The sequence below is a fragment of the Mesoplodon densirostris genome, chromosome 16 (assembly GCF_025265405.1).
Source record: "Mesoplodon densirostris isolate mMesDen1 chromosome 16, mMesDen1 primary haplotype, whole genome shotgun sequence".
Classification (NCBI taxonomy): domain Eukaryota; kingdom Metazoa; phylum Chordata; class Mammalia; order Artiodactyla; family Ziphiidae; genus Mesoplodon; species Mesoplodon densirostris.
Window position 1 is genome coordinate 14,354,516 of NC_082676.1, and position 20,485 is coordinate 14,375,000.

General features: G+C 48.1%; 1 protein-coding gene across 2 annotated transcripts in view; it reads right to left on the reverse strand.

The window, feature by feature from the left end:
* EYA2 (EYA transcriptional coactivator and phosphatase 2) overlaps nt 1–20,485 on the reverse strand; it is a 183,709-nt gene that overhangs the window by 158,965 nt on the left and 4,259 nt on the right. The window contains exons 2-3 of one of the 2 annotated variants that reach the window (XM_060120223.1): nt 11,446–11,488; nt 7,810–7,952 (exon numbers count right to left, since the gene is read on the reverse strand). In XM_060120223.1, coding sequence (XP_059976206.1) covers nt 7,810–7,952; nt 11,446–11,488 — 186 coding nt within the window. Of the gene's footprint in view, nt 1–7,809; nt 7,953–11,445; nt 11,489–20,485 lie in introns of those variants that run through there. The other variant, XM_060120224.1, reaches the window with a different exon arrangement.

Sequence of the window (20,485 nt, forward strand, 5' to 3'; positions counted from 1 at the left end):
TTGCTGGCTGTCAGCTGGGGACCATTTTTGGCTCCTGGATTCCACCTGCATTCCTTCTCACCCCCTCCATCTTCCAATCAGTAATGTTCCATCAAGTCCTTTTCATGACTTCCATCTCTCTGACTCCCTCCTTCTGTCATCAGCCATAGAAAACTTTCTGCTAAATGGCATTTTCTAATCGAAGGCTCCATCTACATTGATAATCTGTTGTCTAGTGTAGCCACCTTTATGAATTATCTTAGCTAGATCTTCTGGGTAACTTGCTGCGGCTTCTACATCAGCACTTGCTGCTTCACCTTGCACGTTTACGTTATGAAGCTGGCTTCTTTCCTTAAACCTCATGAACCCACCTCTGCTAGCTTTAAACTTTTCTTCTACAGCTTCTTCACCTCTCTCAGCCTTCACAGAATTGACGAGAGTTAGGGCCTTGTGCTGGATTAGTCTTTGGCTTAAGGGAATGTTGTGGCTGGTTTGATCTTCTACTCAGACCACTAAAACTTCCTCCTTATCAGCAATAAGGCTGTTTCACTTTCTTACCATTCATGTGTTCACTGCAGTAGCACTTTTTTTTCTTTTCTTTTTTTTTTTTTTTTTTTTTTGCGGTACGCGGGCCTCTCACTGTTGTGGCCTCTCCCATTGCAAAGCACAGGCTCCGGATGTGCAGGCTCAACGGCCATGGCTCACGGGCTCAGCCGCTCTGCGGCATGTGGGATCCTCCCAGACCGGGGCACGAACCCGTGTCCCCTGCATCGGCAGGTGGACTCTCAACCACTGCGCCACCAGGGAAGCCCCTGCAGTAGCACTTTTTAACGTCCTTCAAACCTTTTTCCTTTGTATTCACAAGTTGGCTAACTGTTTGCTGCCAGAGGCCTAGCTTTCAGCCTGTCTCGGCTTTTGACATGCCTTCCTCACTAAGCTTAATCATTTTTAGTTTTTTCTTAATTTAAAGTGAGATATGCACGACTCTATTTTTTTCACTTGAATACTTTGAGGCCATTGTAGGGTTATTAATTGGCCTAATTTCATATTGTTGTATGTCAGGGAATAGGGAGGCCCGAGGAGAGGGAGAGAGATGGGGGAAACGGCTGGTTGGTGGGGCAGTCAGAACACACAACATTTATTGATTAAATTCGCCATCTTGGGCTTCCCTGGTGGCACAGTGGTTGAGAGTCCGCCTGCCGATGCAGGGGACGCGGGTTCGTGCCCCGGTCCGGGAAGATCCCGCATGCCGTGGAGCGGCTGGGCCCGTGAGCCATGGCCGCTGAGCCTGCACGTCTGGAGCCTGTGCTCCGCAACGGGAGAGGCCGCAACAGTGAGAGGCCCACGTACCGCCAAAAAAAAAAAAAAAAAAAAAATCGCCATCTTATATGGGCACATTTCATGGAGCCCCTAAACGATTACAATAGTATCACCATAACAAATACAGTAATAATGCAAAAGTTCAAAATATTGCCAAATTGCCAAAATGTGACACAGAGACACGAAGTGAGCAAATGCTGTCGTAAAAATGGCACCAACAATAGGGCCTCCCTGGTGGCGCAAGTGGTTGAGAGTCCGCCTGCCGATGCAGGGGATACGGGTTCGTGCCCCGGTCTGGGAGGATCCCATATGCCGCGGAGCGGCTGGGCCCGTGGGCCATGGCCGCTGAGCCTGCGCGTCCGGAGCCTGCGCGTCCGGAGCCTGTGCTCCGCAGCGGGGGAGGCCACAACAGTGAGAGGCCCGCATACCGCAAAAAAAAAAAAAAAAAAAAAAAAAAATGGCACCAACAGACTTGCTGGAAGCAGGTTTGCCACAAACCTTCAATTTGTAAAAAACGCAGTCTCTGTGAAGTGTAATAAAGCGAAGTGCAATAAAACAAGGTATGTCTGTACACCCATTCGTTTATGTATTATCTGTGGCTGCTTTCAAGATACAGGGTAGACCTGAATAGTTCTGATAGACACTGTATGGCCTGCAAAGCAAAAAATATTTATTATCAGGCTCTTTACAGAAAAAGATTGCCTACCTCTATTCTTCATAAAGAAATGCAGAGCAATGATAAACAGCAAATCCAGGGGTGTGGGTATTTGACAAGAAAGGGAGGTAACCTCCCTTTATTTTTCATGTTGGATGGTCAGCTCATGGGTATTTGTAGTGCTACTCTTTACGCTTTTACATATGTCTTAAATGTTGCATAATAAATTGAGAAAAAAATACTCCACACTCCTGACCTCCCTGCCTCTAGTTTGCTCAACTGTGTTATTATTTCCCTGCAGCTATTTAAACAAAGGTAATAATGCTATTTGCCAAGGAGCAAGGAGAAAAGTTTCCTAACAAGATTCAGCAAGGTTTGTCCAGACAGTGAGCAAACACTGCCTGCTCGGGCACAGGCATATGTGAAGGGAAAGGGCTTTTCACCCCAGCTGTCGTTACTTAGTGATGTGGACATTCCAGGTGTGTGTGTAGCAGCCTGGCTTCAGCTGTACTGACTGAACATTTCCCTTGGGCCACACCCTGTGAGCTAAACCCTTTATAGAGATCAGGGGTTGACACAGGATGGCCGGGGGGCCATGTCTGGCCCACTGCCTATTTATGTAAATAAAGTTTTATTAGAACACAGACATACCCATTGGTTTACATATTGTTTGGCTGCTTTCATGCTTCAATGGCAGTGTTGAGTGGCCCAGAAAGCTGAAAATATTTATGATCTGGCCCTTTACAGATAAAGGTAGCTGATCCCCAATGTAGATGATCTCATTTAAGGCAACAACAATCATTAGGAAGCCAGACTTAGTATCACTCCCATTGTATGAAGGAGGAAAAGTGCCCAGAGTCTGAGGACCAGCAAGGGGCAGAGGTGAGGTGTGAACCCAGAACATGTGATCTTACCACTTATGCTGTATTGTTAGGGCACAGAGCCTCTGAAAGTAACTGGGACTGTAAAATGACTTTGAACCAAATTAATTTCCACCGGGTGCCATGTTTTGTCTGGGAACAGGGCTAGTTTTCTCTTTCATGCTGAAAAATAATCCAGCTTCATGTTTCTTGGCTGTCAGCCAGGCAGGGTAACTTACGTGTGATTTTATCACAAGTCTTCTGGCACAGGAGGGACAGAAGTTAGAAGAGATGCCCTCACCAGTTGGCCGAGGTCTGTCATAGGTAATCCCCCAGGATTTCTGGAATGTGTGCTCAGGCAGTGGAGCTCAGCAGTGAGGGGCTTAGACTCCAGATCCAGGCTGCCTGGGTGTAATTCCACCTCTGCCACCGACCAACCGGGGGACCTTGGGTGAGTTATTTATCCTCTCTGAGCCTCCATTTATTTATACCTTGAAAGAGGATAACGATGGGACTTTCCTTGGAGGGTTGAGTGGGGGTTTAAAAGAACAAGTAGAGGGCTTCCCTGGTGGCGCAGTGGTTGAGAATCTGCCTGCTAATGCAGGGGACACGGGTTCGAGCCCTGGTCTGGGAGGATCCCATATGCCGCGGAGCAACTAGGCCTGTGAGCCACAACTACTGAGCCTGCGCGTCTGGAGCCTGTGCTCCGCAACAAGATAGACAGCGATAGTGAGAGGCCCACGTACCGCGATGAAGAGTGGCCCCCGCTTGCCACAGCTAGAGAAAGCCCATGCACAGAAACGAAGACCCAACACAGCAAAAATAAATATATTAATTAATAAACTCCTACCCCCAGCATCTAAAAAAAAAAAAAAAAAACTATAAAAGAACAAGTAGACCCAGAGCCCCTAGAACTGTGGGTGGCAGCATCTCAGTGATGCAGTGTCTCAGGGAATACCCTGGGGGCCCAGTGGTTAGGACTTCATGCTTTCACTGCTGAGGGTCTGGTTTCAGACCCTGGTCAGGGAACTAAGATCCCACAAGCTGTGTGGCGCAGCCAAAAAAAAAGCTATTTTTTTTTGAAGATGCAGCATCTCAGTGGTGCAGCATCTCAATGATGCGCATCTCAAAGATGAAGCACCTCAGTGATGCACATCTCAGTGATACACATCTCAGTGCTACAGCATCTCAATGATGGTGTCCATGACCAACGCCTGACCGGGTGCTCTGTGACTGGTCACTCCTAACTCCACAACTGCTCTTGAACATGTCTACTTCTGCCTGTTCACTGCCCCTCAGGTCTCCACCATTGCTCTCCTCCAGACTTTATCAGTCTCCCAACCTACCTTCCCGTTTCTCCTCTTGCTTCCCTCCAATCCAACCTCCCCACAGCAGCCAAAGTGATCTTCAAAAAAACCCAGATTGTATCAGATAGCCCTGTGTTTATAAATCTGCCAGTGAGTTCCTGCTTCACTTGGAATAAAATCCTTCCCAGGCGCTAAGGCTCCGCCCACCTCGCCTACTTCATCTGTGTACTGTGTTCCAGCCACTGAGCTTCCTGGATTTGCCAAATCCATCTTCCCAGGGGTGGTCGCCTCGGCCTGGACGCCCTCCGTCCTGTGCTTACGAATAGTCATCTCTCAGTTCTCAGCTGAATCAGTTCCTCATGTAAAAGGCCTTCCCTGGTGCTGGAACCTATATTAAATCTTGCTTGTTCTTCACCCTTTCACAGCCTTCTTGTCTTCCTTTATATCACGCATCATAATTTGAAGTAACACCTACAATTTTTAAAAGTTCATGTCATTTCTTTCTTCCTCTAGGCTAGGGGTTGCAAACTTAAATGTCTTCAGGGGACAGGCAGCTAACTCAAGTGAGTAATGAGGGTGGGGGAGGACTGTGGTGAACACAGGCTAATAGAGTCAGCCCTACTCAGAGCCACCTACTCCCGACACAAAAATGTGGGCCCAGTGCTGCCCGATCATCTGTCGTTGTTTTAAAAGACATTAAGAATATGAACTTCTATGTAAACATTTCCCATTGAAAAATTGGCAATTTTTTAAATTTTTTATTTATTTATTTTTTTGCGGTACGCGGGCCTCTCACTGTTGTGGCCTCTCCCGCTGCGGAGCACGGGCTCCGGACGCGCAGGCTCAGCGGCCATGGCTCACGGGCCCAGCCGCTCCGCGGCATGTGGGATCTTCCCGGACCGGGGCACGAACCCGTGTCCCCTGCATTGGCAGGCGGACACTTCAACCACTGCGCCACCAGGGAAGCCCCGGCAATTAATTTTTTAAATGTCAAGTATATTTTATAGGTTAAAAAAAATATCCAAGGGCCACATTATCTGTTGGCCTTCACTTTCCAGCCTCTGTTCTAGACTGTAAGCTCCACAAACACAGGGCCCATTCTGCTTGTTGACCACTGTATGCCCAGCACACAACCCAATGCTGAATAAATGAATGAATGAATGAACAAAAGAACAGGGCAGAGGAAGGGAGGGAGAAGAGGGAGGAAAAAAATTCAAGATTCAGTCTCTGTACTGAAGCCACACCATCTAGTTGGCAAGACGAGATGATCTGATTAATTTAACCACTGAAGAAGCTGAGGTGTGGAGAAGCCAGGGGCAGTTGAGTCTGGGAGGAAGGCCTCCTGCCTGCAGTCCTGTTCTTTCCACTGGATACCATGGATTTGGGTGGATCGGAGAGCCATCCGTATGGATGTCTGTGCTTTCTGCCGGCCCCCTCCTCCTCTGGGGACCACCCCTTCCTCACACTCAGATCAGTTCTTTGGGGTGAGCCTGGCCTGATCATTGGTGCCATAGGTGGACATGTGGCCATCCAGAGCATGCCGACTTTCTGCCCCAGGGTCTGACCATGGGAGTCCAGGCAGAGAGATCTCTGGGACAATGTGGCAAGTCCTGGACAGCGGAGGCTCTCTTTTTGGGGAGTTCCAGCCTGGAACTGCTAGGGCTGCCTTTGGCACCACAGTGGAGAGCCTGCCTGAGACGGAAGCCCATACAAAGGGAAGCAGAGACACTAATTCCTCCTATTATCATACCTGGATCCAACCAACCCTGCCTGAAGCTAAAGCCCTAAGATTTTTCAGCTATGTTTGCAATAAACATCCTTATTTTCTTAAGTTAGTTAGTATTGGATTTTTGTTGTTTGCTACCAAAAGGGCTTTGGTTGATACATCAGTTAAGATGGGAAGAAATCACATGAATAAAAGCCACAGGGGCTTCCCTGGTGGCGCAGTGCTTGAGAGTCCGCCTGCCGATGCAGGGGACACGGGTTCGTGCCCCGGTCCGGGAAGATCCCACATGCAGTGGAGCGGCTGGGCCCGTGAGCCATGGCCGCTGAGCCTGAGCGTCCGGAGCCTGTGCTCCGCAACGGGAGAGGCCACAACAGTGAGAGGCCTGTGTACCGCAAAAAAAAAAAAAAAAAAAAAAAAGCCACAGACAGTGTGATGGTTAATCTTACGTGTCAACTTGGACCACGGGGTATCTAGACATTTGGTCACACATTATACTGTGTCTGTGAGGGTGTTTCTGGATGAGATTAATTTGAATCAGTGGACTGAGTAAAGCAGATTGCCCTCCCTGATGTTGGTGGGCCCCATCCAATCAACTGGAAACCTGAATAGAACAACAGACTAAGAGGGAACTCCTTCTGTCTGAGTGCTGAGCTGGGACATTGGTCTTTTCCTGTCTTCAGACTCGAACTGAAAAATTAGCTCTTCTTGGGCTTGGGCCTGCCAGCTTTTGGACTAGAACTTACAACATCAGCCCTGCTCGTTCTCAGGCCTTCAAACTCAGGCTGGAATGACATCCTCTACCATCTCCTGGGTCTTTAGCTTGCCAACTGCAGATCTAGGGACTTCTCAGCCTCCATTATCGGGTGAGCCAATTCCTATGATAAATTTCTCTCTCTGTCTCTATCTATCTATCTCAGCTCCATCCCACTGGTTCTGCTTCTCTGGAGAACACTGACAAACGCTGACAGGGACAGGTGAGCAGTGGATGGTGAGCCTAGTTCACTGAGCCTCCAGCTCTTGGCAATAGCGTTCTGACTGTCAAGGTTGTACGTCTCTTGTTTTTGCCTTCCCAGCATACATTTTTCCTTCTTCTGATACCACCACTGGGTTTTCCTTTAAGAGAACCATCCCTTCCTCATATACAATCCATATGCTTCACCCTCCGATTATCTCCCTCACCCCTACCTCCTTGCTTGTGCTAAGCATTGTCACGTGACCCAATCTGGGCCAATGAGGGTCAACATTGGATTCTGGTGGAACTACTGGGAAAGATGAGATCTCCTTCTGCTGAGAGTGCTGAGCTGAAAGCATGCAAACCTGGAGTTGACAGGTACAACCTTTGCTGTCACATGGGAAGAACCCATGTGGAGGTAAAGACAACTCAGTGGAAAACATCTGAAGATGGAGTGAGACATCTTCCTCGTGATATCATTCAAGCACCTGGATCCAGCCATACCTGCTATCAGTTGTATCCCCAAATTTACCAGTATGTGAATCATTAAATTTCCATTTTCCCTAAGCCAGCTTGGGTTGTGTCTTACTCTTGCAGTCAAAAGAGGTCTTGATATAGTCTCTAGATCTTGAACCATATATATATTTTTTTTGCAGTACGCGGGCCTCTCACTGCTGTGGCCTCTCCCGTTGCAGAGCACAGGCTCTGGAGGCGCAGGTCCAGTGGCCATGGCTCACGGGCCCAGCCACTCTGCGGCATGTGGGATCCTCCTGGACCGGAGCACGAACCCGTGCCCCCTGCATCGGCAGGCAGACTCTCAACCACTGCGCCACCAGGGAAGCCCTAGATCTTGAACCATATTTAAAGTGTCGGTCCTTCTCTTCTATCTCCAATCCAAAATTAGGCTGGCTGCATTTATCATTCTGCATTTCACTGAAGCAATAGGGCAAAATAAAGACCATGATGGTGGGGATCCCAGGGGGAAAGCAAGAGCTTGGTCAGGTACTCACTGTAAGAAGGGATTCCATAGGCTTGTGCTGGAGGTGGGTAAGCTGTGTAGGGGGTGGCCTGCTGGATCCCCGCACTGTACTGAGTCTGGCCGTAGGCTGCCATGGCCGTGGGATGCTGGCTGGGCAGGACACGTGGGCAAGGTCTGCATGGAAGGAGAGAAGATGAAATCTCCAAGCCCAAGCCCAACCCAGCATCCCTCCCCCCTTATTCTGGTATCACCACTACCACTATTTTCCTTTGGGGGTATTTATTCTTTTCTTTTCTTCTTCTTCTTCTTCTTTTTTTTTTTTGGCCACTTGGCTTGCAGGATCTTAGTTCCCTGACCAGGCACTGAACCTGGGCCCCGGCAGTGAAAGCACTGAGTCCTAATCACTGGACTGCCAAGGAATTCCCTGGGTATTCACTCTTTCCAGGGGAGAGACAGCTTACATGTTCATCAAATCCTATTTCATTTTCCTTTCCTGGGCACCAGGAAGATTACATTTCCTGTTTCCCTTGCAGTCAGATTCAACCACATGACTGGGTTCTGCCTGACAGAATGCATAAACCACTCATAGGTCTGGCCAATAAAACCATCCTCTCTCCTCTTTCGGCAGCAACTGTGGAGGGTACCAGTTGAGAGAGCGGAGCCAACACAGTTACATCCTGGATCCCTGAGTCAGCTTGTGGAGGAGAGGTGCCCTGGAGAGTTTCATGGGATCCACATTGGACTTTATATAAGAAACAAACGTTTGTTGTGCTAAGCCACTGAGACCAAGGTTTATTGATTACTGCAGTATAGCCTATTCCACCGTGACTATCTACCCTAATTTAGACACCTCCCCAACTGATTGTAGCTTTGACAGCGTTGTCATTCAAGATGCCCTGCTCTTGGCCATGGGGTGGGCACATGGTACAAGATCATCCAATCAGACTCTGTTCTGGGAATTTAAATCTTGGGCTGAATAATTCATTCCAACAACCACATTCTGAAGAGGCTGTTTTTTAGTTCCTTCCTATTGCCTGGATCCTAGAAGCTGTCCTAGTCTTGGTCTTTCTCAAGGCCTAATTATTCCACTTTTGCTTCCATTGTGAGCTACTCCAGATCTTCCAAAAAAAGTCCTTTTGTGCTTACATCAGCTGGGGTCTATTTCTGTTACTTGCAACCAAAGAACACAAATGGATTCCTTACTCCAAGATGAATAACAGGTTCCATAAAGGGCTAGGATTTAACGGGCCACTGACTAAGACATCTGGAATATAATGATTGCTAGTGATCACTGCACTCTGACCACGGGCTAGGAACTGTGTCACATGGGCCTAATATGTGCACTGATTCGCATCGGATACTGATACTAACTCTCTGGGGTAGAGGCTCTTCTAACTCCCATTTTAGAGAAGAGAAAACTGAAGCTCAGAAACCGCAAGTCACAGCTAGAAAGTGGAAAATCTGGAACTTAAACTCGTACGTCTGACTCCAGAGCCCACACTTGTAATCAAGAAGCTTTGCTGCTTCTCAGTGACGGGCCTGGGATTGACTCAGCCCTGTATTTATTGCTCCTGTAGGGAGCAATAAATAAAGTCAAGGTAGGTTGTTATAACAGGAAGGGGACAAGATGGTGAATCTACGGATATAATTTCTTTGGCCAGTGCAGTGTTTTCTTAATTTGAAGTTGCCAATATTTTAAAACCAGAAGATTCACACACACACACACACACACACTCTCACTCTCTCTCTCTCTCTCTCTCTCTCTCTCTCCTTATTTCCCTCTTCTCTTGCAAAGCAGATGCTTTGGAAAGCCTGGGTCTGCTCTGTGTGCTGCCATCAATTCTTGGGCCTACGATATGCCAGGCACTGTCCCAATTATTGCATGTAGACTGGCTCATTTAAACCTGATAGCAATTGTGACAGCTCTTGGAGGCAGTTACTACTCCCATCCCCATTTTACAGATAGGAAAACTGAGGCAGAGAGCGATGAAGGAACCAAAAGCACACAGCTGATACACAATTTGAACCCTGGCTCCAGAGGCCACGCCCTTAACCACTCCACCTCTGTGCAACTTGACAAACTGTATCTAACTATCCTGGCCACTGAGTTTATCAGTAGATGGTAACGAGATTCCCAAACCTGTATCTGATTCCATTTTGATTACATCACCTTAGTAAAAACCTGTTGGTTTCCAGAGCTCCTCCTACATATGAAGCCTGATGGCAGGCGTGAGACAGATGCCAAAGTTCATGGAATTATAAAAAGATGTTCTCAGGCCCTCTTTCTTTTTGACGACTACTGTGCCGAAGGGTTGGGGGACTTGTTCCAAGATGCATAAGAAACTTGTTTGAGCTGGAGACGCCAGAATCAGTACTGGAAGCTGTTTCAGCAGTCAAGATTCTTACCCTGTGAGGTGCTTGGAAACGCATCTGGAGCATTGGGACTTCGTGCTGAGCAGAGAACCTTATTTGAAAATGTTCCCAACTTATACCTGTCTTTGGAAGCAGAAGGTGGAAAGCGGAGATGATCAACTCCTGCTTCCCATCAAAACCGATGTGAAATTCTCGGATTAAACTGGGGCTCAACTGAAAAGCCAGAGAGAGGACAGTGGAGCTCTCTAACCCCAAGGCCATAAAACAAGTTAGGTAGATTTAACAGACCTCAGTTGCTACCGACAACTCCCAAAACATCTTCTGGAGGGAAAGGAAGGCTGAGAAAGTGTGTTCCTTATAAACAGCTTTTATGGTCTCATCCAGGGAGGAGCATGTCCAGCTATGGAGGAGCTGAGTATCCAGACTGAGGGCCATGCTGACCGTCCTGCCAAACCCGGGGCTTCTCACACTAGGGGGTGCAGATGGGCAGCCCCTGAGGACCCTGGGTAAGCCCTGTCCATCACTGGGCTCCCATTAACCCCTGCGCACGGCTCTGGTGGAGCATTTGTACCGTCTGCTCTGTTGAGATCTCTGATCTACTGGTCTCTGTCCCCACTAGACTGGAAGCTCTCTGAGGGTGGGGACTGTGTCTCACCGATCTCGCGAGTCTCCAGTGCTCCTATGAGATTTGGTACCCAGGAGTGTTGGGTGGACGTTGGAGCAGGAAGAGGGAGGAAGGAGGGGGGAGGAGGGGGGCAGGGAGAGAAAGATGGGGCAGGAGGAAGGAAGAGGAGGGAGAGCACGAGAGAGAGAGAGAGAGAGAGAGAGAGAGAGAGAGAGAGAGAGAGAGAGAGAGAGAGAGAGAGGGCAGAGAGAGGGGGAGGGAGACAGAAAAGGAGAGAGAGGAAAGGAAGGAGAAAAGACAAGAGAGGGAGAGACAGAGAAGCAGGAAGGGAGAGAGGAATTGAGAAAGTCTGTGATACAAAAGGACAGGAAGGAAAGGAGGAAAAGACTGAAAAAAAGAAGAAAGAAGAAAACAACAGCCAACACTCTCAGGAAAGTCTGTTCCAGACACCTTTCTAAGCTCCCTTTACGTGGGGCAGGCATCATGATTGTCCCCCTTTTCCAGATGGCGAGACTGAGGCCTGGGGAGGTGGGGTCGTTTGCTCAAGGTCATTCAGCCAGTAAGAGTAGGGCTGGGATTCTTTTCTAGGGAGTCTGGTTCCAGAGCCTCTGCCCTCCAAGAAAGAGAGAGGGAGAGAGTGTGAGAGGGAGATAAAGCAAGGGTACTCACCTTGCAAAGACCTGGGACACACTCAGAGCCGATGTAGTGATGCCTGGAGGGGAAAAAAAAAACATTTGCTGGTTCAAATCCAGGTGCTCCCTCCAAAAAAAAACAAAACATTTGAAGGGCTTGAGCTGTCAGAGCGATGTTCCCCAGAAGCTGTGACTTCAGACGCCAGGTTGAGGGGGAAGAAACTCAGAGAGTTGCTACCAGGGACTTTCTCCACCACACAAGCTTATCTGAGGCACACCATTGCAGCACTCTCCTTCTTGAAAACCTTTTCTGGGTGTGCTTTGTCTCCAGATACTAATTGAAGGACTACGTATAAAGAACCTGTAGCATCTTGAAACATCAGAGTAGAATCCCTCCCCCAACCCATTGTACAGATGGAGAAAGGAGGGCAAAGAGACAGAAGGAACGTGCTTGAGCCAGGTCACAAGACTAGCTGGCAGCTGGCGCCATTTCTACTCCTGGATGGAGACCCACTCCCTCCCTTGCCTTAAAGGCAACCCCAGAAACCTAGAAAGGCAGACACTGGTTGGCTTTGATTATCCAACACCTATTTTCCTTCTTCTGACGATGTCACCTTGATATTCCTCCTCTCCCTCCCCAGTTTCAGTTCACTGGGTTCAGGTGGGGCTGGCCCCAGCACTTAGGGGAGGCACATCTTGGACTATCTCCTAGGCTCCAGCTAGAGCGCGGGGCAGGGAGATGGAAGAGGGCTGAGGTCCTGATACAATGCTCTACACTGTATCTCTGGGCACTCAGCCTCCAACCATGGCTGGGAGGCAATAATCAGGAGATGATGAAAATGTGACAGAATTTTGCTGGGAGAGACATATCCAAGAGGATAATTTTACAAACGAACAGTCTACTGGGGAGGACTTTGTGCTGTGTCATTTTAAATAATACAGTGCAACGTCCTCAGTGTGGAGCCCTGGCAAGTTCTAGATGATGTGTCTACTGATTGTACCAACCTGCCTATTCACACTCCCTGGTATGTAGGGCAGTGGCTGAGCCTGTGTCCCTGTGCCTCCTGAGAAATGCCCCAAGCCCTCCAGAGCTCTGAGCCTCTCTGTAAACCAACCTGCAATTCCAACTCTAGCACTCAGTAAGTAATGAGACTTTGGGCAGACTGCCTATAGTCTCTGGGCCTCAGGGTACCCTCCTGCGAAATGGGGAAAACACACTGATCTCACAAGGATTCATGAGGATTAAATGAGATGATGATGATGATGATGATTGTATCCATCATTTACCCAGTGCTTGTTACATGCCCGGCTGTCTTCTAAATCCATTACCTGGATTATTCTAATCCGCATAATCACCCCTTGAGGAGGGTTCCCTTCACATCCCCATGTTACAGATTAAGAACAGGAGGCGCAGAGAGTTTACATAACTCACTCAAGGCCACACAGGCCCTAAAGTGGGGAGCTGTAATCTGAGCTCAGGTGCTGGCTCCCGACTCTGGCTTCCCAACCAGGACACAGCAGCCCACGATGACAGTCATTATCGTAACAGCAACCAGCACCCGCTTAGACGTCCACCGTGTGCCAGGCCTGTGTTAATTGCCTACACGCATGAACTCCTTTAATCCTCATGGCAATGCTACAAGGCTGACAGTGTCATTATCCCCATTGCACTGATGAGGAAGCTGAGGGTCCAAAGGCTCAGTGCCTTGCTCAAGCCACATAGCCCGTGGACATGGAAACTGGGACTTGAACCCAAGGGCTATCTGAGTCCCAAGTCCATCTCCTTAATAACCTCCCTGGCAGAGTCACATTCTGTTTGAGTCCTGAAGTCCAGCTGGTCCAGTGGTAAAGAATCTGCCTTACAATGCAGGGGATGTGGGTTCAATCCCTGGTCAGGGAACTAAGATCTCACGTGCCACGGGGCAGCTAATGCTGCACCACAACTACTGAGCTCATGTGCCTCAACTAGGGAGCCCGCGTGTTGCAAACTATAGAGCCCATGTGCCCTGGAGCCTGTGCGCCACAACTAGAGAAGAGAAAACCTGCACGCCACAATTAGAGAGAAGCCCGCGCGCTGCAACGAAGAGCCCGCGCGCTTCAACGAAACATCTCGCGTACCGCAACTAAGACCCGACACAGCCAAACATAAATAAAATACAAAGATAAATAATAAATAAATCTTAAAAAAAAAAAGGCTGGACAGCATCAGCGTATATTGATCATAGGAAGGAGGAGTTGTGGGATACTTTTGTTCCAGTTGTAGACGTGAAAATGTGTTGTGTGTGTGCTGAATGCCTGTGTAAAAATATATTTCTTACTATGTGTCATATTTTTAAAAAGTTGGGACAGCAGGGATCTAACGCCAAGGAAAGGTGCCGGTGCACGGTAGGTGTTCACTCACTGCTAATTTCCCTGCTCCGGGTTTCCTGCCCCAGGCAGAGCCTCCCACATCCCCTTCCTCATCCTCCCCCAGGATGGTCTCATTCTGAAAGAGCCCCAGTCTCATTACTGGTAAAAGCCCATGATCTGAGTTATGTTTAGTAATATATAAGTTACTGAATTAAACATTCTGAATATGTTTTCTTTAATAAATATGTAAATATTCATAAAAATCGAAATCTATGGAAACAGTCCTAGGGGCTTGGATTAACTCGGCATTCTAGAAATCTGAAGCAAGCATCTCCCCCTGCCCCCAACCTCTGCGCCCTGATTTGCATGTTCACCTCACTCCCCCTCCTCTGTTCCTCTGAACTGTTATGCAATCAGCCTTCCCTACCAGGGCAGTTCTCCCTCTCCTGCTGTGCAAACCTATGGTCCTCTTCCACCCCAGCAAACCCCCAGGAAGACGGTGCAAGGAAGAAACAGGCATTTAGTCAGTGCTGAGATTTTCCTTCTGCAGACCGTGTGATTTTTGAAAAGCACAGGCTCTTTTTTTTTTTTTTTTTTAAACTGATATCACATTTAACTTTTTTATCCTGGGACACTTGGGAGAATTGAGAACCTGGAAAATGAATGTATTATATTATTAGATATAGAATAATCTCCTTCCCTTTCGTTCCCTCCCTTTCTTCTTCCTTTTTTCGCTGGCAAGGATGGCGCAAACCTCATGGAGACTCCTGATGGTCTGTGCCCGTGTAGGGCCCCCAAGCTCCTTCCCTTCCTCAGGGACCTGGGGTGGGACTGTGTAAAGGACAACCATGTTCAGTGCTTTGCGTGCAAAGGTGGAGCAGGGACTCCCCAAGAGCAGAGAGCCTCTCTCTTCCTCTGAAGCTCTTGCTGCTGTTCAGGGCTATTAGTCCGCAGAGGTCCTGTGGACCAGGAGGCCCAGATGCAGTTGGAGCCATCCGTCATATCTGCGTACCAGGCAATGGGCCTGACAGTGATTGTGTAGGCAACACACGCTCCGCGTGAAAGGTGGAGAAGTGGGCATCATTGTTCAAGTTGCAGGAACAACCTCGTCCTCAACATAGCCCAGGATGTCTTTCGGTGATCCCCTAGATGCCCGCATCACCACTTTCTGGATGCTGTGTTTGACAGCTTTCTCCAAATGGTAAGTCAGAGCCAGACAGACACATTGAAGTGGAGACATGCGAGGCCATGCCACAGCGCGTTCCATGCAGCTCAGGAATGACCTGGCTCATAGACACGGCAATGCCATTGGATGCAGGCATGATGCTCTGGACAGCAGCACAGTCATAGTACCTCAGCTTGCCAGAGGGGTAGAGAGGGCGTGGACTGTGGTCATGAGTCCCTCCATGATGCCAGTGTCACAGACCCAGAGCGCATGCTGGCAATCTAGGGGGAGTGGTCATACTTCTGGTCACTCCATCACAAACATGGAACCCTCAGCACAAGGGGCAGATGACCCTTTGACTCCAGTCCTCAAGTGAGCCCCAAGCATCTTCAGGGTGGTGAAGACACCATATGTAGTAGAAGCAGCAGCCCTTTGATACTGGTAAGAGCTGGTGCCTGGTAGATGGAGATGCCCTTCCCACTGACCACAGGCTCCTGTTCTCAACCTTGGCAGTGCCATTGAACTTGCTTGATCAACAAGATTGGGGTCAGTGGCGGAGTCATTGATGGCAACTTGTATCCATGTTGCCAGTGGTAAAAGCAGCCCTGGTGACCTGACTCAATGTAGTCAAATCTATTTATTTCAAGCTTCACCATGTGTCTCTGAGGGATGTGGCTAGCACATAAAATGGGGCAGCCGGCTCCCAAGGGAGGGGCAGAGAGCCTCCTCCATTTACTTGTGAATTTAAAACTCTAAGCCCCGCCTCCTGCCCAGGTTCCAATGGGTGAAGGGAGAAGGATTAGCTACACAGATGGCCAGAGACTCAGGATGAGCTCGTTCATTCGTTCATTCATTCATTCGTTCATTCATCCATTCACCGCCTGCCATGTGCCAGCAAAAGCAGTCAGAGTTCCTGTCCTCATGGACCCTCCAGTTTAGTGGGGGAGATAGATGGTAAACAAATACTTAACTAGATAAGGAAAGTACTTAATTACAATGATAACAAGCTGCAAAGGAAGGAAGTGGATGATACAGAGCAGAGCGCCTGGAACATTAATATGCACAGGATTCGCCTGGGGATCTCATGAAAATGCAGACTCCAGTCTTTAGGTCCAGGAAGCTCCCAGGTGACGCTGACATGGCAGGCCCGGAAACCACACTTTGAGTCGTGAGGGTTTAGACCACAGGCTGATGAAGAACTGCAAATTACGAAAAAGTCCCAATTCTGGGTTCATAAAAATAAATCTCCATTCCAGAAGTCACAAACTCAAATGCATACTGGGGCCAAGAAGGGAATATAAATGATCTGATTTATATGAGGAAACCAGAGCTGGGGTCTGTGTGTGTGAGTGCACACGTATTGTGTGATTGTGTGTGTGCGTGACTGTGGGATGTGACTCACCCAACGACACACACAGCTGGTTCATTCATTCATGCATTCAACAAATGCTCACCATGCACCTACTGTGGACCAGATCTACAATCTAAACCTCATCATTTGTTATCTTAATGTTGCTTCCAAAAAGAAAAGCACGTGGGCTGAAGGGGTCAGACCCACATTCAAATCCTGACTCTGCTGCACTGTAACTGTGTGGCTCTGAGCCCATCACTTCCCTTCTCTAAATCTCAGTTTCCACATCCACAAAATGGGGTACTATCTCATCCCTGCAGGGCTGTCGCAAGGATTACACGAGGCAGGTACCTGCGAAATGGTAACTGCTCAACACACAGGAGCTACTATTAGTCTTCTATTCTCCTGGGGCCCTTGTTTCAGCCACTTCAATTGTGAGCCCAATTTGAATGTTCACACTTTTTTTTTTTTTAACCTCTCACTGGGAGGATTAAGAAGCTAATGATTCTAAAAGCAGCAACCACTATTATATTGCCTAATTGGATCCCAGGGGCCACTTCTAACTGATCCCCCATGAGATGAGACAATTTCTAATGCAAGATGTCTTGAGGAAAGTCTTGGCTACGAAAGCTGCGTGTCTGTAAATTTCATCAGCTCATCTCCTTAGTGTGGGTGCTTTAAACAGCACTCAGACCAGGGTCAGCAACAGCAGGAGGGAGCACTGTATTAGGAGTTCAGCATGTGCGCCCCACAGGTAGAGGTCGTTCTGGGTGCTGAGGCCCCCAGGAAGCTGGCTGAGAAAGGCTTAAACGTGGGAAAGGTGAAACTGATCTGTGGCGCCCCAGGCCAGACCTGGGCAAAGCTCTGGGCAGCCCAACCTGGCTTGGGTGAAATGAAAGAAAATCTGCCAGCCCCTGGCTAGAACCGGTGAGACTGAAACTGGAAATTGCACCATATCATGCCCAGGGCAGAGGAGGGGCAGGCAGTCTGAGTGAGGATGACAGCCCAGCTTGTTCTGCGGGGAGGTGATTTCACCTCTCCGAGGAAACACTTAATGAGATTATAGCCTCAGCCTTTGCAAAATGTGTCTGCATTTCAAACGAAAATAATATTTTCTCGATTCAGCTGTGCTTTCTTAGTTCCATAACTTTTTCCCTCCTCCTTCCAGAAGATGGGATACAATTTAAATCCAAATTTCCCTTAAATAGTAATGAATGATAGCTTGTATTTCTCAAGTGGTTCCTACAAGCCAGGCACTCTGCTAAGGACTACATGGGCCTTATATCTTCTATTCCCCATAACAACTCAATGAGGAAGTTGTTCTCTCTACTTTATAGATATGGAAAATGAGGCAAGGGGAAGTTAAAGAAACTTTACTAAGGATTCAAAGGCGATATCAATCTGAAGTTATCTGTGTTTCCTAAAGGTTACTCTATTCATCCACCACCCACCCATCACCCATCCATCTACCTACCCAACCATCCACCAACGTCCATCCACTCACCCACCCACTCACCCACCTACCCACCCATAAATAATTTTTAAGGACCTACCATGAGCCAGACACTGAGCTGTCTGCTAATTAGGAACAGAAATTTAAATACATATGTAGGAATAAAAAATTGTCTTTGTCCTGGAGGAATTCACCACCTAGAGCAATGGTTCTCAACCTTGGGTACACAGTACTGGGTGCCTTTGGAGAGCTTTAAAAAAATTTCATTGCCTGGGTCACACTTCTGACCAATTAAATCAGACTCTTTGGGGGTAAGATCTGGACATGAGCATTGAATTTTTAAAAAAACTTCCCAGGAGAGGCCCATGTGCAGACAGGTTTAAAACCAGCCCTGGAGGCTGGTTCTCAAAGTTTGGTCCCTGGACTGGCAACATCAGCGTTGTCTGGGAATTGTTAGAAACGCAAATTCTTGGGCCCCACCACAAACCATTACAGAGTCAGAAATGCTGGGGATGGGGTCAACCGGTGTGCCAAAGGAACTTCCAAGGTGGTTTTGATGCACAAGAGAATTTGAGACATAAATATACATACTTAAATTATAGAAATATACGTTTACACATATGTAATGCATAGAGAAAGTCTTCATAACAGGAACACAAAACAGTGGTTACTGCTAGGGAGGGAAGATGACGACTAAGATTGGGTGGATGTGGTAAAGGGGGATTTGGCCCAATGTTCAAGTTTTTATAAGGATCGTGTATTTATGTGTTACCTGGTGACCAGAAATTGGATTGTCTTAAAAAAAAAAGGGGGGGGGGAAGGGAGGGTGCTGCAGGCAGGGGACACAGCATCTGTCAAGGCTGTGAGATGTCATACCACAGGGGGCTCAGAGGGTAGCACTCATTCAATCACCCCGTCCTACAGTCCTGCAGAGTGCCCTGCCTTCTGTCTTCATTCCTCCCACAAGTATTTCTTTTTTTTTTTAATATGGCAAGTATCATTTTTAAAAACTGAAGTATAGTTGATTTACAATGTTTCAGGTGTACAGCAAAGTGATTCATATAGATATATTCTTTCTCAGATTCTTTTCCATTATAGGTTGTTACAAGACATTGAGTATAGTTCTCTGTGCTATACAGTAGGTCCTTGTTATTTATGTATTTTATATACAGTAGTGTGTATCAGTTAATTCCAAACTCCGAATTTATCCCCACCCCCCTCCCCCTTTGATAACCATAAGTTTGTTTTCTATTGACAAGTATTTCTTAAGTACCTACTATGCGTCATGCCTTGTTCTCAGTGGTCAAGATACGTAGGCATAAAGTGGGCAAGATCTGCCTTCAGAGAACTTACTTCTGGTGGGGAGGCAGACAAACAGCAAGTGAATAAACACATAACTTCCGGCAGAGAGTGGGAATATGAAGAAAATACTCAACAAACCAAATACGGTGGTTGAAGGTTCTGTTGGCTCTCCCCTCAAACCTGATCCAGAATCTGGCCTGTTCTCACCACTCCATCACTACCAGCCCAGCTAAGCCACCTTGGCCTCTCACTTGGGTTATTGTAACGCCTTCGTTACTACCCAGGCTCCCATTCTGTCCCCACCTGCCGTCCGTTCTCATGTGCAGCCTAAGGGAGCCTGTCAATCTGTAGATCAGATCGTCCCTCATCTGGTCACAACCGCACCCCTCCGCCACGGCTCCCATCTCACTCAGGGTAGAAGCCAAGTCCCTCCAATGGCTCACAAAGTCCAGCATGGTCTGACCCTGGGTATCTCTCTGACCTCGGCTCCCCGTCACTGGCCCCTTGCTCACTGGGCTCCAGCCACACCAGCCTTCCTGTTGCTTCTCACGTGCTCTGGAACCGCTGCCGCCTCAGGACCTTTGCATTTGCTGTCTTCTCTGCTCCTAAGGCTCTTCTTCCCTGTGACCAAGAAGTGCCCGCCCACGCCTCCTTCAGGTCTTTATTCAAGTGTTACCTTCCCAGTGACATCATTTCTAGCCACCCTAACAAAAACTGCAACCCCATATTGCTGCATGTCACATCCCACCCTGCTTTCCCCCCTTAGTACATATCACCATCCAACATGCTATATATTTTGATATATATATATTTTGTGTGTGTGTGTGTGTCTATGTGTGTGTATAAAACATGCTATATATCTATTGTTGTCATCAGACTCTTGCCCTGCCAGCACCCTAGGCGGGGCTCCAAGACGCAGGGGTTTTGTGTTGTCTTCCTAGTACTTAAAACAATGACGGGCACGTGTTTGAGTGAACATTTGTTGAAAGAATGAATGAACAAATGATTACTTTTGATAGGAAAGACCTCTCTGATGAGAACTGAAGGATGAGGGGATGGTCCTGCAGAGATGGGGGGAAGCCTGGTCCAGGCAGAGGAACAACAAGTGCAAAGGCCCTAATGGCAGAATCACGCTTATGAGTTAGAGCAAAAGAAATAAGGCCAGGGGCTGGGTCCAGTGAGCAGAGGTGACGGGGTAGAGGTGAGTCTGAGAGACTGGCAGGGACAGGCAAGTAGAGTCCACTTCGGGACTTCCCTGGTGGCGCAGTGGTTAAGGATCTGCCTGCCAATGCAGGGAACATGGGTTCGAGCCCTGGTCTGGGAAGATCCCACATGCTGTGGAGCAACTAAGCCCGTGCACCGCAACTACTGAGCCTGTGCTCTAGAGCCCACGAGCCACAACTACTGAGCCCACATGCCACAACTACTGAAGTCCGTGCACCTAGAGCCCATGCTCT